The 14,508-nt window shown below is 47.6% G+C and overlaps 3 protein-coding genes across 3 annotated transcripts; 1 reads left to right on the top strand and 2 right to left on the bottom strand.

The window, feature by feature from the left end:
- Positions 1–5,145: 5,145 nt before the first annotated feature.
- Positions 5,146–8,484, top strand: NECHADRAFT_88961 (uncharacterized protein; the record flags this gene model as incomplete). Its single annotated transcript, XM_003041473.1, has 16 exons — positions 5,146–5,153; positions 5,191–5,273; positions 5,325–5,327; positions 5,357–5,398; positions 5,570–5,611; positions 5,679–5,681; positions 5,819–5,850; positions 5,886–5,888; positions 5,957–5,959; positions 6,077–6,098; positions 6,235–6,237; positions 6,296–6,298; positions 6,386–6,697; positions 6,752–7,556; positions 7,669–8,172; positions 8,436–8,484. The coding sequence occupies 16 exons, from the start codon at positions 5,146–5,148 to the stop codon at positions 8,482–8,484; spliced, it is 1,917 nt and encodes a 638-aa protein (XP_003041519.1).
- A 2,855-nt stretch (positions 8,485–11,339) lies between these two features.
- NECHADRAFT_64958 (uncharacterized protein) lies at positions 11,340–12,380 on the bottom strand. Its single transcript, XM_003041467.1, has one exon. The coding sequence runs from the start codon at positions 12,279–12,281 to the stop codon at positions 11,676–11,678; it is 606 nt and encodes a 201-aa protein (XP_003041513.1). The 5' UTR covers positions 12,282–12,380; the 3' UTR covers positions 11,340–11,675.
- Positions 12,381–13,109: 729 nt separating this feature from the next.
- NECHADRAFT_88959 (uncharacterized protein) lies at positions 13,110–14,320 on the bottom strand (the record flags this gene model as incomplete). Its single annotated transcript, XM_003041466.1, has 3 exons — positions 13,110–13,440; positions 13,515–13,746; positions 13,837–14,320. The coding sequence occupies 3 exons, from the start codon at positions 14,318–14,320 to the stop codon at positions 13,110–13,112; spliced, it is 1,047 nt and encodes a 348-aa protein (XP_003041512.1).
- Positions 14,321–14,508: the final 188 nt, after the last annotated feature.

The raw sequence follows: 14,508 nt of genomic DNA, 5'->3' as shown, positions 1-14,508 counted from the left end.
ACTCCATAGATTCTAATTGGTTCAGAAGTGGAAACGGACCCCATTTCCAGTCTACATTCTTAAGTAGGCTATAGATCCTCCGCCCTCGCAAAAGCACAAAGCCGGCCTAAACCACTATAAGGGGGGGCTACACTACTGCAAACTTAGGTACTTCAAGAAAACCGGGCCAATATGACCGCGGTTCAAACAGCCGCTTAACACATGCGCCAGTACAAGAAGAGCAAGTTAGCTAACAGATGGTGCAGTCCTCTACAACTAAGCTAAGGGGGCCATATCAGAAACATAAAAGATTTAAAACAGACAGCCCTAAAACCTCCCAAGCCAATCAACAGATCAAATGCGCGGCGACGCATTAACCGCTATCGATATCAGCGTCACCTTACTCATCAGACTCGACAGCACCTCTTCTTAACCTATCGCCCTAACTACATCCTCCTTATCCAGTAAGAGATTCCAAAGCAGTATCTCGATATTGACAGCCAGGCCAAGAAAGGCATCGCATACTTTACTCAAGCTAAGGGTATACTCAGGCCGGTTACCGCCAATACTTATGACACATTTAAGAACAGACCCGACCTCTTGCTAGATAATCTTTAAGAGCTGCGTCTCCACGTCCTGCTTCGCAGCTTTGAATAAATCCGCGGCAAATCGGACTATATCAGTTACGGCATCCCTTAGAGCGTTCTCATTCTTCCATACTACGGCATCAGGCCAACCTCTACGCTAAAGACGCAACATTTGCCACAGGATAAGCGATACGTCATTACAAATCTCGCTCAAACCACTAGAAAGCAGAGTATTATAATGCGTTCCAGGTGACCTAGCTAACCTTTGGCTCGAAATGACCCGCTTGGCACAGTTTTACAGATCAAGCAGTGCGTCAGAGTAAAGCCCTTGGTATTCTAGCAGATATTTAGTGCAACTACGTCTAGTTAAGCTTTAGCCGGGACTTTATGGTAGAGGAGACATAGACGGTGACGCTATTAGGGTACATAATTAGTATAGGTATAATTATTTGCGACGAATATAAGGACGGGTTAGGCTAGAAGTAAAAGTTATCCCTCACCTAAGAGTGATCTAGAAATCTCCATACACCGGCGCCTCATTTCAACCATCCTACTCGTCTTCCCAATCACCCCTCAACATACCGCAAGTTTCAGCTCCGATCAAAATCTACAGCTGCCTCAGAAGACTAGCATAGGAGTAGTAATTCATCGCGTGACTTAGATAAAAGCCATTAACTCTTAGAATAGCAACGAATCCACGCCCTCCTAGAGGACAGACCCTCACTATAACAGGTAACTTAGGTATACTACCAAAGCTCTCCCCGAGCCTAAGACTCTCAAACTTCCAGGCATCTCCCTTGCAGTTATCGGACTTGCCCGCGCTTGGCAACCATATCTTGCCCGCACAGAGCAGAACATCGGGCTCCTTATCGCAAATGATCTACGTCGACGCGCAAAATAACTCTTCGAGCTCGTCATCTCGGATCTTTGCAACGTCTTCAGACACATATGGCAGCAAGTCGACGATAGTAATATCGGTCCGAATATCGAGGGTTTCACAGGATACCGCCCTGAAAACGTCATACAGGGCATAAAGGGACTCACAGTCCCCAATAACGGCATCGAGGCCCTCCTCAAATAAGTGATTATATCGGGGTTGCTGTAGGGTAATGGCGATGCCGCCCTTGACTACTAGGCCTACGAGCTTTACAGTGGTTTTTATCTCGTCGCTAGATCGCCTAAGGAACCATCCCCGAGCCTCAATGCGGGAGATATAATTAAAGCGCTCTATTTGGTAGTGAGCGACGGGCTTAAAGAGTCATCGGATCCGGTGGTCGATAGCCACATCGAGGCAGACTTTGGGTCTTATTTCCGAAGTCATTGAGTTGGCTCTACGGGAGGATTATAGTAAGAAAAAAAAAGAAGAGGGTAACACTTTTCAAGCAATTATGGAAGAAGGTCAGAGCCCAATATATCTCTTTACACCGAGTTTCATGATATTCCATCACACCAACGGTCTATTCCGCTCTAAAAATGGATGCACCCCTTCTAGGACATCGATATGGTACACCGAATAGCCGCTATGGCTACAAGACTTCCTCACGGTTGGCTCCGTAGCCTAGACGCTACAGGATCCTTTACAAACCCTAGTGGCCAAGGCAGACAGCCTGCAGGTATTATGGCTACGAGAGTCACGTCATTGGCCGGTAGAAAATAGGCTAAACATCACGGTAGCTGAGTTTAAAACATATTCAATAGGCTAATATATTGAAATAAGGCTTAGCAATACGCACCTTTTGGATGGACCATTATAGATGCGATAGGCTGCTTCTCTTCTAAGGTTATTTACCCGTGGGTCTAGATTAAAAAGAGACCCACTATTCTAGTGGGCGGCAAAATTCTGGGACAGGTGCATTATTATGGGACAGTCAATTCTGGCTTTATTCCGGCTTATAATAAATAGAGAAAATACTAGCTAATAGAGCTGACCTGAGGCTTATTAGAAATTATCTTGATTTTTCTCTGCGATGCGTGGCTGTTGAGAAATATGTTGTTAAAATTGAGGCTTCTCCTGGGTCGTGATTTGTATGAAATGACTACTAAAAAGAGGAGATTTTAATGATTTTAGTGAAACCACCAGTTTTAAGAACTACTTTTTAAAAATTTAAATAGTAATAGAAAAAACTTTGATAAGTAAGTCTATGTTCTTAATTTTATCGTAGATATTTTGCTCGTATTTATTTATGATGTTAAAAGTTGGGCTGATTTTGGTGAGAACCCGGCTAAAAAACCTATCCCATAATAATGCACCTGTCCCAAGATTTTGCCGCCCACTAGAATAGTGGGCTCCTTTTAAGCCGAGCCCACGGGTAATTAAATGCGGGTTAGGCAGCTAGGGGCGGTGTCTACTACCTATGTATGCACCGCCACCACTATCGACGCCGCCGCTGCCACCTCAATAACTCTGGAAAGGAAAGCTCGTTAGATGCCCCTTTAGCCCACCTTCTAGACGCCTGTGTTAAGGATGGAGGCCTCCTAGCAGACAGATCACGGTCACTCGATTATCCCCGCTTTGTTTTCATTATCTCTCTGCCTCTCATTTCTGTAGCTATCTAAGTCGCAAAATCAAGCAGAATATTCGCAGTTAATACGCTCCGACGATTGATGCCTCATTTTTCTCCTCTTTCGAGGCACCGGGCTTCCTCGCAAGCCCCCGTCACGAGATAAGGAGGGCGTTGGATCACCCGTCGACCACCTCACCCGTCTCTCCAACACGCCCGATAAGCGTGGAGTTACTTGGGGCTGACGGCCTGATGGAGTGATTGCTTCTTTTATTCGTCGCGTTGGTTGCCGGTGGGTGACAGGCGCTTCGAGGACAAGGTTTAATTGGCTAGCATTGTACCCATGACAACACTCGGACAGCAGTGGCTTGAAGGAAGAAGCAAGTCATGGACGTCTATGTCTGGTTGTTCAGTAGGGCTGAGCCAATCATTTCCCAACATGTGGGATCGGCGGTGGTGAGGCTGTGGGAGCTATTGATTGTTTGCTACCACACCTACGGGGGGCTAGTACTATGGAGGGCCGGGTAATGGCTTCCTAAGTGAGTCGTTTGGCCTTAAGTTGTTCAAGTCACGGAGCGATCCCGCTCGTGTGGAGAAGGGCGGCAAGCGCCGCGCCACTTTCTCGGTGATCGCACTTCCTCCTGCATTGCAGGTGTTGGCTGTAACCGAGCTTCATGTCTGGCCTCACACGTTATGAATACCGATGAGTGGCTTCGTGTACGGCGGCAGCCAAGGTGGATAAAACCGACAAGCTGCGGCATTTTCTCAACCAACATTGCTGAAAGTTCATCGACCCATTGCTGCCTGATACTCAAGCCTGCGGCCACACCAAAGCAGTCATAGACTTTGCTGACCGAATTGCACATTGCTTTTGTCGAGCTGAGTCGGCACTGTCAGGTTGCAGGGGCACCTGATCAACTGTAGTACGTTTGAAGGAGGTCCGAGCGGTGTGTCAGTGACCAAATGCCCCTTTTTGTGTTGCTCAAGACGCGAATCCTGACGTGAAATTGGGCCCGGGAGGGGACTTCCTTCCGTCGTTGCAGCCTGATGGCTCTTGGCATTTTGTGGATCACTTTTGTAGATCATCTTTGCAAGTAGGGGCTCTGATCGCAACAGTGCGTCCGCGATTACCAACTATAATAGGTATAACAGCACCTACTCGCAAAAAATCCTAATGTACACACGCGTCTTCACGCGTCTTCACGCGCCCCAGACGTGTAAATGAGTAATCTATCAAAAAGCAAGCTGCGGCCATTCAGGTTTCGTTAGGTTTAGCTCTCGGAAATAGAACGGAATTAGTGGTTTGGACGTCTTTTACATGGGCAGGCGATAAGTTAGGGTACGCGACAATTAATAATAGAAGAGTAGGGTTAGTGATTGGCGGAGAAGTAGAAATGCGGCGCACTTCTGGCCTACATTCTTGAGTAGTAATCCGAGGTTCCGATGAGTTTTTTTTTGCAACTTTGTTGAGGTGGCGGTGGCAGCGCCAACCGGTGGTGGCAGTGCGTGCATTGGTCTGACAGCGAGACCATCCATGGCGACCCGATGCGTGCTCGATCGTGCCTCCCCTCTTCTTCCTTCCATGTCCAAATACGAATCGGCCAAAAATCCTGTTGTGATGGCCCGCCTTTTCATTAGATAGCATGCAATGGGAGCAGATTTTTTATTAATTTCCAACTTTAGATAATTATTTGCGGCTATTTTCGTGGAGAGATTGAACAGTGTTGGCCCCAGTTTCGGAAAGTGAGGCCGACGATGTGGGCTCAATAGGCGGTCGCCATGTTCTGATGACCCACTCTAGCCCCTACGACTCATCAGTCAATCACCAAACCTCAGGAAAGGATTGGCAGAGCCGAGGACTTAAATCCAAAACCCCTTCTCCTCACCTCCAAGACAAGATGTTCTTACAGATCCAGCGCATGCTCCCCCCTCCTCTCAACCACGGCCCAGGTCATTTATGACTACTACGGTAGCCAAGTAAAATTTATACTCGTTAATCGAATTCGGGAAGACGACACTTTGTTACCCCTCTTTGACTACGTGAGATCAAGATATTTGAGAATCCCCGTCAGGCTTGCATGCTATGGTATGTTAGCTGACATGCTGTTCTGCGGCATCTATAGGGAGAGTTCTAAGGAGATTCCGATTGCGACGATATCTTGCAGCATTTCCAGCAGCGAGGAGAATCACGCTGGATATGTCCGATGTAAGTACTACGATCTGAGACAGTATCTGTTGCTAATAACGATATCAATAGCATGTAAGTCTTGCGCTGCCGATAAAATAGAGCTATATGGTTGCTGACCCTGGTTGTCCCTGGCGACGTAGTTGGTAAGTCTTGCTATACTTAGGAAACGGAGAGATATAAGTGCTAACCCTAATTGTCTCTGGTGATATAGCGGGCAAGTCTTGCTATGCTGAAGCGATAGAATGAAATGGTTGCTAACCTGGGTTATCTTTGATGATATAGGATGTTAGTCTTACTGTGCTAATGAGATATAGTGATACTATTGCTGACTATGGTTATCTTTGGTGATATAGATGGTAAGACTTGCTCTACTGTGAAGACGGAGTGGCATGGTTACTAACCCTAGTTATTTTTGGCGATTAGTTAGTAAGTCATACTATCCTGATGCTATAGAGCAATATGGCTGTTAACGCTGGTTGTCTCTGGTAATATAGGCTGTATGTCTAACTATACTGACGAGATAGAGCGATATAGTGCTAACCTACTTGTCTCTAATAATATAGGATGTAACTCTTGCTGTCCTGACGAAATAGATGTAGTTGCTAACCACGGTTGTCTCTGGTGATATAGTTAGTAAGTCTCGCTATGCTGATGAGACGGAGCGATATAGTTACTCACCCTAGTTGCCTTTGGCGATATAGGCTGTAAGTCTTACTATGCTGACGAGGCGGAGTGATATGGTTGCTAACCACGGTCCTTGGCGGAATAGCCTGTAAGCCTGGCTATTCTAATGAGACGGAGCGATATGGTTACTGATCCAGGTTGTCCTTGTCGATATAGATGGTAAGCTTTTAGATGCTGATAAGACGGAGCGATGTGGTTGCTAACCTTGCTTGTTTGGGGATTAGTTGGTGAGCCTTGCTATCCTGATGGTACAGAGCGATATAGTTGCTAACTCTGGCTGTTTTTGGTGATATAGTTGGTACGCCGTGCTTGTGCGGATAAGGCAGATTGATACCGTTGTTAACATCGTCTTTTAGGAGGTATGTATTACCATGTTAAACGTAATGACATCGCTGACCGCATTGTTTATTCTGGCAGACTGTGCGTTAACCTGTACACATGTGTAGCACTTAACGCTGATATAGATGATCAAATCCAGCTTGCCGACCAACAGTGGACCTACCCGCCTCCCGATACATATTCAAAAAATTGGCCACGGTTTCTCCTGCGTTTGGAATTGTTTGATGAAGCCTCTTCACAACTATGCGATCGCTGTCTCAACATCGACCTAAATATCACTCTTGCTTCGCTACATGATCCAAAGGATGGCTGTGCTCTCTGTCAACTCCTTTCCACATACCTCAACAAGGATGATATCAAGGAGCCTGAGATGCGACTTCTTGATTCCCGGGCCTGCGTAAGGATCTGCGCTGTACCCGGTGTGTGAAACTGCCATTTATTGAAGATACTGGACTAAACAGCTGATTCTTTAGGATGGTGCCGAGACGCGTCACTTCAACCCGGACTTCCTGGATTTCTAAAATCGGGTAGTCCGAGTTATTTCCGGTTAATCAGGGAGTGGCTTCGACTTTGTGATAATGGCGAATGTTCGCGCAGCGGTGGATGCTGTCCTAGGCCTATAGGTGCTCCAATGCCAACCCGGCTCATTGACGTGAGAAAACACGAGGTTGGCAGCGACACCGTGCGCCTCATCTTGGCAGACGAAATGGGACAAGGATTACGCTACGTTGCCCTATCCCATTGCTGGGGCAAGCCAACGAAGGAACAGAAAGACTATTGGTGCACTACACGCAGCAACTTGGAAGCTAGGACTCGCGGATTCCTTGTTGAACAGTTGCCGGCGACATTTCAAGATGCGGTCAGAGTCACTCGAGAACTCCGCCAGCCATACCTCTGGATCGACTCGCTTTGTATCATTCAAGGCGACGATAAGGACTGGGAAACCGAAGCCAAGAATATGGAAACGGTCTTCAGGAACGCTTACTGTACGATTGCTGCCACCTCAGCCGAAGACTCAACCAAAGGGTTTCTCAACCGACCAGTGGAACAGTCAGACTTGCAATACGTGACAGTGCCCAACTCCTCACATGGCAGAGTCTACGTTTGCGCATCTCTAGATGATTTCTCTGGCGACGTGGAGAAGGGTATCTTGAATACGCGGGCGTGGGTGTTGCAGGAACGAGCCTTGTCACACCGAACAATCCATTTCACGAAAAGGCAAACCTACTGGGAGTGTGGCGGTGGGGTGCGTTGCGAAACACTAACTTACATGCGAAGGTGAGTCCACATTGAGCTCAACTTAGACGCGCCGCTTCTTGTCTTCGCAATTCGCTTTCCTTTATCATCGCCGAGTACTTACGTCAAGCTTGCTAATGTCGAGTAAAACCAGAGCAAACTTCTTTTCCTTAGAATTCCCTCAATCTCTCTTTGCGAAATACTCGAACCTGGGTCTTACGAAGGAGACAGACAGGCCCGTTGCGATTCACTCACTACTCATGGCGTTGGCCAAAGCTTACAATACCCAAGTCATTCACGGCATCTTTGAAGTTGACTGGCGCACAAGTCTCATGTGGCAACGGTCTCAGAACCCCATGAAGCGGATATCTTTCGGGTCCAGTCAGCCGCCTCCATCGTGGTCCTGGATGGCATACGACGGGCAGATTAAGTATCCGAAAATAGAAGATATTGGGTGGACTTCCATTGACTGGGATCGGAGCTTTATGCTGGCATGGAACTGGGAGAATAATTGCCACGTCTTGAAGGCTCAAGTGAAACGGCTTCAAGATTGCGAGGTCAAACATGAGGGTTTGGAACATATTATTCAAGATGAGAACGGTGATGAAGTCGCGCATCTGTGGTTTGACCAAGAAAAGAGGGCTTTGATAGGTGTATGGTATGCTATATTGGGAAGAGAGAGGGGGCGAGTGGATGGTGAATGCAAATGTTGGGTCCTGATTGTCATGGAAAGCCCAGACTTCAGGTCATTGAAGAGGGTTGGAATGGGTTGGATCCAGCAGCGTTTCATACTGTTTGATGGCCAAGACGAGGCGGTACAGATCATATAACGTTACGTTAATGGTTCTTTTTGAAAGAGCTTGAATGCTGGTGGTTGTGTCTTGCTGGCTGTGGGGCCCAGTTTATACCAGAATCTACCAGCCAATTTGCAACTGAACCTGGTGCTACGACTGTAATTGACTCGGGCTGATAATTTCCCCTGTCCAGCGTCTGAAAATCCGTCGGCAATGATGGTCATCGAGCCAAGGGAGAGCAATGTCTGAGCTACAGGGTGACTTGATAAAAACCGCTTTCATTGACTAAGTTAGCGGACATAGCAAGGGCTAAAGGAGACAAGAGCAATGTATGGATATCGCATATCAAGCCCTAGCCTCACTAGGACAGCTGCCTGCAAGGCAGCTGCTACTGCCTAAACAGGCAACGCTTTTATTTGTGTATAAAGAGCTGCACGACTCAGTGCATCTTATCACCGAGTTCTTACTCCTTAGATAATTCTCATTAATTTAAAATACTACGTCACCCCTTGCACTTTAGAGCGGTGGTGCAAGGGGTACAACCCGCCGAAGGCTGAGAGTCCGCGGGCCAAGCAGTTATCTACAACTATTACATCTACGCTTCGTGGTTAGCCTGAACAAACTACTAGGGCCACAGAACAAACTATTATGTTTTACCCGACTCAAACTAGACGCTAAATCTATAGCAAAACTACTAAGTATAAAATCTAACTATACAATAGGGTATTTTAATTCATCTTACCTATTTACTATTAGGTTTTATTTCTTATTGTTGTTATCTTCGTCTCGTAAAGTTATTGACCTTGCTGTCGACCCATGTGTTGCAGCTAATTAGAATTTAGCGGTCAAAATATGACCGTTTTCGGAATGGTGGGGCTGGAATTCAGCCAATCACGAATTTCGCGGCTACAATCAATCCCTTTTCAGAAGCGTAAATCTACTAGTCCACATATAGTCTAGCGTATTATTCCAAGAAGCTAAACCGAAAGGGAGGGAGACGCATTGATTGCCCGCCAAGGCCTGGATGAGGTTCTTGTCATGCTTATCCAAGGCCGTGCTGACCTTCCTGAAGAGATGCCCTACCGTCGTACCTAGAGGCTCGCTCTTTGGAATGCTCATTATTGCCGTACGCACTTCCAAAGACCGATGGACCGTCATTGTTGCGATTTCTGTTGTTCCTGGTCTCTTCCTTGTTGCGACAGGTGTTCCGAATGCTCCAAACTTTCTCCTTTCTCGCCGTCCTTGCCGTTCAAGGAACCATGGGTTCAAAAGGGCCTTCACCGTAGAAACTGGCCACATTCCACATGATTTTAAACCCGCCTGGATAGCCTCTGGCTTCATGGCTTCCTTACTTGCTTCTGCATAGCAAATGAGAAGGTGTGCCTTGACGATCGGTCTGTTTTCCCTAATATTGACGATGCGAGGAACTTTCTTTCGGTAGGTATATAGACTTCGGGACGCCAAAAACCGTGAGATCGAGCGGTTAAAGAATGCGAGAAGTGCGAGGGGGACCCATAAGATGTGAATATCGTTAATAAATCTGTTATACTTAAAATCGATGCTTTCGTGGCTCCCGTGGCCAACTATAGGAAGTCGTTTCTGAGGCTTTTGCGGCTTAGTTAATGGGATGAAGATCTTGAGAAGCCATTCCAATGTCGAGTCCCAACCTTTCTCTGATGGTGAGAATTGCCAACCATCGTATTCAACAAGAATCTTTAGAAACTACTAGTGTTTAACCATAAGACCTTTGAAAATCACGGAAGGTGGTAAGGCGCTTCTAGCAGCTGATATTAACTCTAAGATAGAGGTCCAAACACGCGCATCGGGACACTTTACCAGCGCAAATTTATTGTCAGCATATCTGACGACTAAGCTGTTGCTTCCTTCTCCTTCCATAACGCAGATTTCCTCTATATTACGGCGATATTCTTTGGAGATCTTCTTGATCTTGGGAACGGTCATCTTATTAAATATTTCATTCATAGTTAATCAAAGCTCCTTCTACACGGCTGAAATCAATGAACTTGACCTTTTACGTCTTTAAGGGTGAATTTCTACATGAAAAGCCGACAATTCAATGTTTGCCGATCGGTCTATTATCGCCGTTGTTGCTGACGATCCTTTGGTCGAATTCCTTGAGCTGCTCATAACTCTGCGGGAAGCCTAGAGCCTGCTGAGTAAGAGCCCAGTCAGTAAGGTGCTTTTATTGCACTGGCGAGAGGAATTGAAGATACGGTTGAGCCTCTGTGCGGCTTTCTGCACCCTCGAGACGGTCGCGTATGATTGAATGTGGGACTTCCCATTCATCAGCAGCTGCTTTCACATTTCCAATCGTGATATCCTCATCGATGGTAAATTGAGTTTCAGTTTCTGTATATTCGGTATCGCTGGTCCTAAATCTTCAACCAGAATTCAAGTTGGATGGCTGGGGCACGAGAAAAAACGGAGTGTTCATAATGCGAAGTGGTGGTGGTGTGGTAAATCCGGGTGGTTTGCCGTAGCAGTTCGCTGGGTTTGGGTGTTAAGTATTCCCACCTAAAACACCATATTAATCCTTTTGATGTTATCCATGAGTTCTTAATCAATCCCTTAGGCCCTCAATGCATATGACAATTGTAGCTTGATTAGAGAAGATAAATAGCCACCGGAAGTATGAGTGTGATAGTACCCGTCGGCCCGACTTTCCTCCCGTAGAAGACCGAGGGTTTAATTTCTAACTATTCAATGTGGAAAGGTGCCATATATACTAGGATAGCCTACTAACATAGGGTTCAGGGTGTGCGTTGTGGCCTAACTTGGTATCTTTTTACGACGGATTTGGCACCAGCCCGGTGCAAATCACGGTTTCGTTCCCGTTGAATGCTCCAAGAGAAGAAGAATAGTAGCTCGAGGAGGAAGAGGCGGCAGACCAAGGGAAGTTGATGAGGCTGACAAGGCGGAGAAAGTTATCGAGGTTATTATGGCTGACGACGGCAAGATCATCGCTCTGAATTCGACACAGATCATATGCTAATTTAGGTGGAAAATAATGTACCTTTCATCTTATACGATTTCATTGGCTACGCATCCCTATCATGCCCAACTGGAGCGTTGACACAGTCGTGGGAGTTAAGGTCCCCACACATCGTCAGCTTTGCGAATTGCGCAGATTATTGGGCCTTGTTTGTCCAGACCCATTCGTTCTACCGGGCCTTTTGAGAAAGAGATCAACCTAATAACAACCACCTCCTCTCCCGTAACTAGCGTAATAAAATCCTTCTCGCGAATTCTTTGATATCTAAGAGCACTATCAATACCATCCGCATGGCCTTTCCGCACAAAAAGGGTTGAACGAAACTTGAGCTATCGCATACTATATGCGGTTCCTTTACAGAAGAACGACAGCCATACCAGCGGCGGCGAGGGCAGCACCAGCCATGCCTGTCTGACGTGCACCAGCAGCCTTCGAGGTCGTCGTGCTGCTAGTAGTCTCTGTGGCGATCTGGGTCGTAGCAGCGGCGGTATTCTTGACGGTCGACGTATGGCCAACCTTAGTTCCAGAAGCAGAGGAGGTGCTGGCGGCAGCAGCCTCCTTGCTAGTGGCGTTGGTCTCGGTGCAGATAGGCACGGCCGTGGCGAACTTGGTGAGGGTAGGGCACTTGGACAGGGCAGAGACGATCTCCTTAGAGTGCCGAGAGTGCCACAGCTTAACCTTGGATGTGTAGCTGGCGTACTCCTTGCTCAAGCTGGCAGGAGTGCTGAGGTGGCACGGGTCAGTCTGAGGGTGCTTGGACTCGAAGGAGAGGATGGCGCTGCCAGGAGTGGGAATGCCAGTGTAGAGGGATAGGAGAGCGGTCTGGGCAGCCTCGCACTCGCTGGCGAGGGCCGTGGTGGCTCGGGTCTCGATCTCGCGCTTGATTTGGGGATGGGCCATGAAATCCTTGGCCGCGGTCGCCGCGGCCAAGAGGGTGGCGAGGAGGATCTTGGTCTGCATCTTGACGGATCAACGTGATTAAGTGTTGATGCCACAGTATTGTGGCACTAATGGAAGAGAGAGTCCTTGCACAAAAGAAAGCCAGGATCAGCAGTCAAGATTGAGGGTCTGTGAGGAATCCCCCCCTGGGCAATCGGGCAAGAAGTGTCTTTATATGCCCTTCCACCGCAGATAGACTTTCGCGCGTAAGCTTTCGGTCGCCGGCTAACCCCTCTATAACAGGGCTTGAACGGCTCATCGGCGGGTTTTTTCCTGAGCAATGGAAACTTCAATTACGGCTGGTGTGTCCACCCCTGTCTGTAAACGTTTGGGCAAGGGGACCGTCAGGGGAGTGGTTGTAATGAAACTCGGCAACTTATCCGGACAACTAATAATGGGTGGCTGTTGGTTAGCCTTACAGGTCAATGACAGCGCAGTGGATACGCATCAAAACACGCAAGCGAGAGGCTGTAAGGGGATGCATATCCCCTGGGAGGGCATGCATGACTAAACCGGATTGGCCCCCTCGTACTATTAACGACAGGTTTGGAGTTGAGCTCTCCCGTCCCACGTCATCAGCGCAAAGGTGCTTTAAAAAAAAAGGCCTTCCACTAATCCGACTAGAACAGGACGCATTCATCCATGACAGTACGATTTGTACGAGGCGGAACCCAATCCTTAATGCGGGGCTAGCGGCACCTGGCACCAATGTAGCCAAGGCGTGCATCCAGAATGGCACTTCTGGCTCGCCAACTGCGAGCCATGCCGAGAATAGCCAGTCAACAAATATAATAAGTGACAATAGTTTGTGACAGATAATGAAGCTTAATGGATTTCACCACTGCTATATTAATGGGGATTTGCCTTTTCCAGGTCAGTATCCAGATTGTTCTTCCACGAACAAGTCCATACATTAACAGCCCTGTGTACCCGATCCACTATAACTAGCATGACCCCGACAATACAAATAATAAGAAACGGTAATACAAGGGCTATGCAGGTATCCAATGACATAAATGAGATAGACATTGGACTATTATAAGAGGGCAAAGTCGAGTCGTGCAGGTGATCGAAGATCGGTGTCGAAGCCCTGCCGTTTAGGCAATGTAGTGTGAAGTTATCCGGAGGGCCGGCTAGAATCTTAAGTTCGGCCCTATTTCGCTGCGATGCGTGGATAGTACTAGGAGGGAAGTTAGCGCGTGAGCCTTCAGGCCCAAGGCTGGCATTTTACATGCCAAGAGGCATTCCACTTACGAGGCAAGGTGACCACCCGTGCTAAACAAAACGGCGAGGTAAGGAAGCCCAAACCAGCGGTGATTGTATACCTTCAGATTGTGTATTATGGCACCTATAAGTTCATTCTGCCTGCTGGCCATCATGAAGTCGATCGAGAACCCCGTTTGGGAAGCCGCCGGCGCGACGAAATCAAATCGGCGTAGTGGACCAAGGGCTCGCTTGCATTTCAGGTCCATGTCCAAGATAACTCCTATAAGAAATTCATCAATAATCCGTGCGATATGGAATCCGCATTATATGATGTCAAAAGGCGGAGAGATGATTACAGGCCAAGGCTTACCACCGTAATGATATAGCAGCAAATATTTCAACGCGTTTCTCCTCTGAATAGGAAACGGATATGCATCCCATGTCGCCTTGAAATCAGGGAAATTTTCTTTCACGAACTGATTGGCATTCTCGTCTGTCCATAGATGATGTTCCCACCCAGGGTGCAAATTTAGACAGCTGTTTCTTGACTCATTCCATGTCGCGCGCGCCACGGCGGAGTCCCATGTTATGTGATGAAGGATCGCTGGTACGCGGTCACTGTACCCCTGGGCGGCGGTTGTTTGAAACTTGTTATAGCTGGCGAAACTGAGGTCAAAGCCATCAGATTCAGAGGATATCAAAAACTGAGCCGAGTTACGGGGCCAGCTGAAGGGGAGAGTGAGGAGCGTCCACGCAGGATAGAGAAGCTTTTGAAAGTGCCACAGCGACAGCACGGCAAGTAAGATGATGCCGACAACCACGAACTGGCGAGTGAAGACGTGACGGGGAAACATGTCGAGCACCATAAAATGACGCCCAGAATTCGCCCCAGGGGAGAATGGCGAGCCTTCTTAGATCTTTAACTGCGGTACTCCTTCAAGCGCGGATCAGTCGGCATACTAAGTCGGAGGAGGGGGGAAGACTGATATCCATCGGGTGAGGTTTCTTGGGGACTGTACCATGATCTAAGCCACGCTGGGCC

The sequence above is a fragment of the Fusarium vanettenii genome, assembly GCF_000151355.1.
Source record: "Fusarium vanettenii 77-13-4 unplaced genomic scaffold NECHAsca_45_unmapped, whole genome shotgun sequence".
NCBI lineage: Eukaryota > Fungi > Ascomycota > Sordariomycetes > Hypocreales > Nectriaceae > Fusarium > Fusarium vanettenii.
The sequence above is the reverse complement of the archived record's forward strand: the minus strand, read 5'-3'. Positions and strand labels throughout refer to the sequence as shown.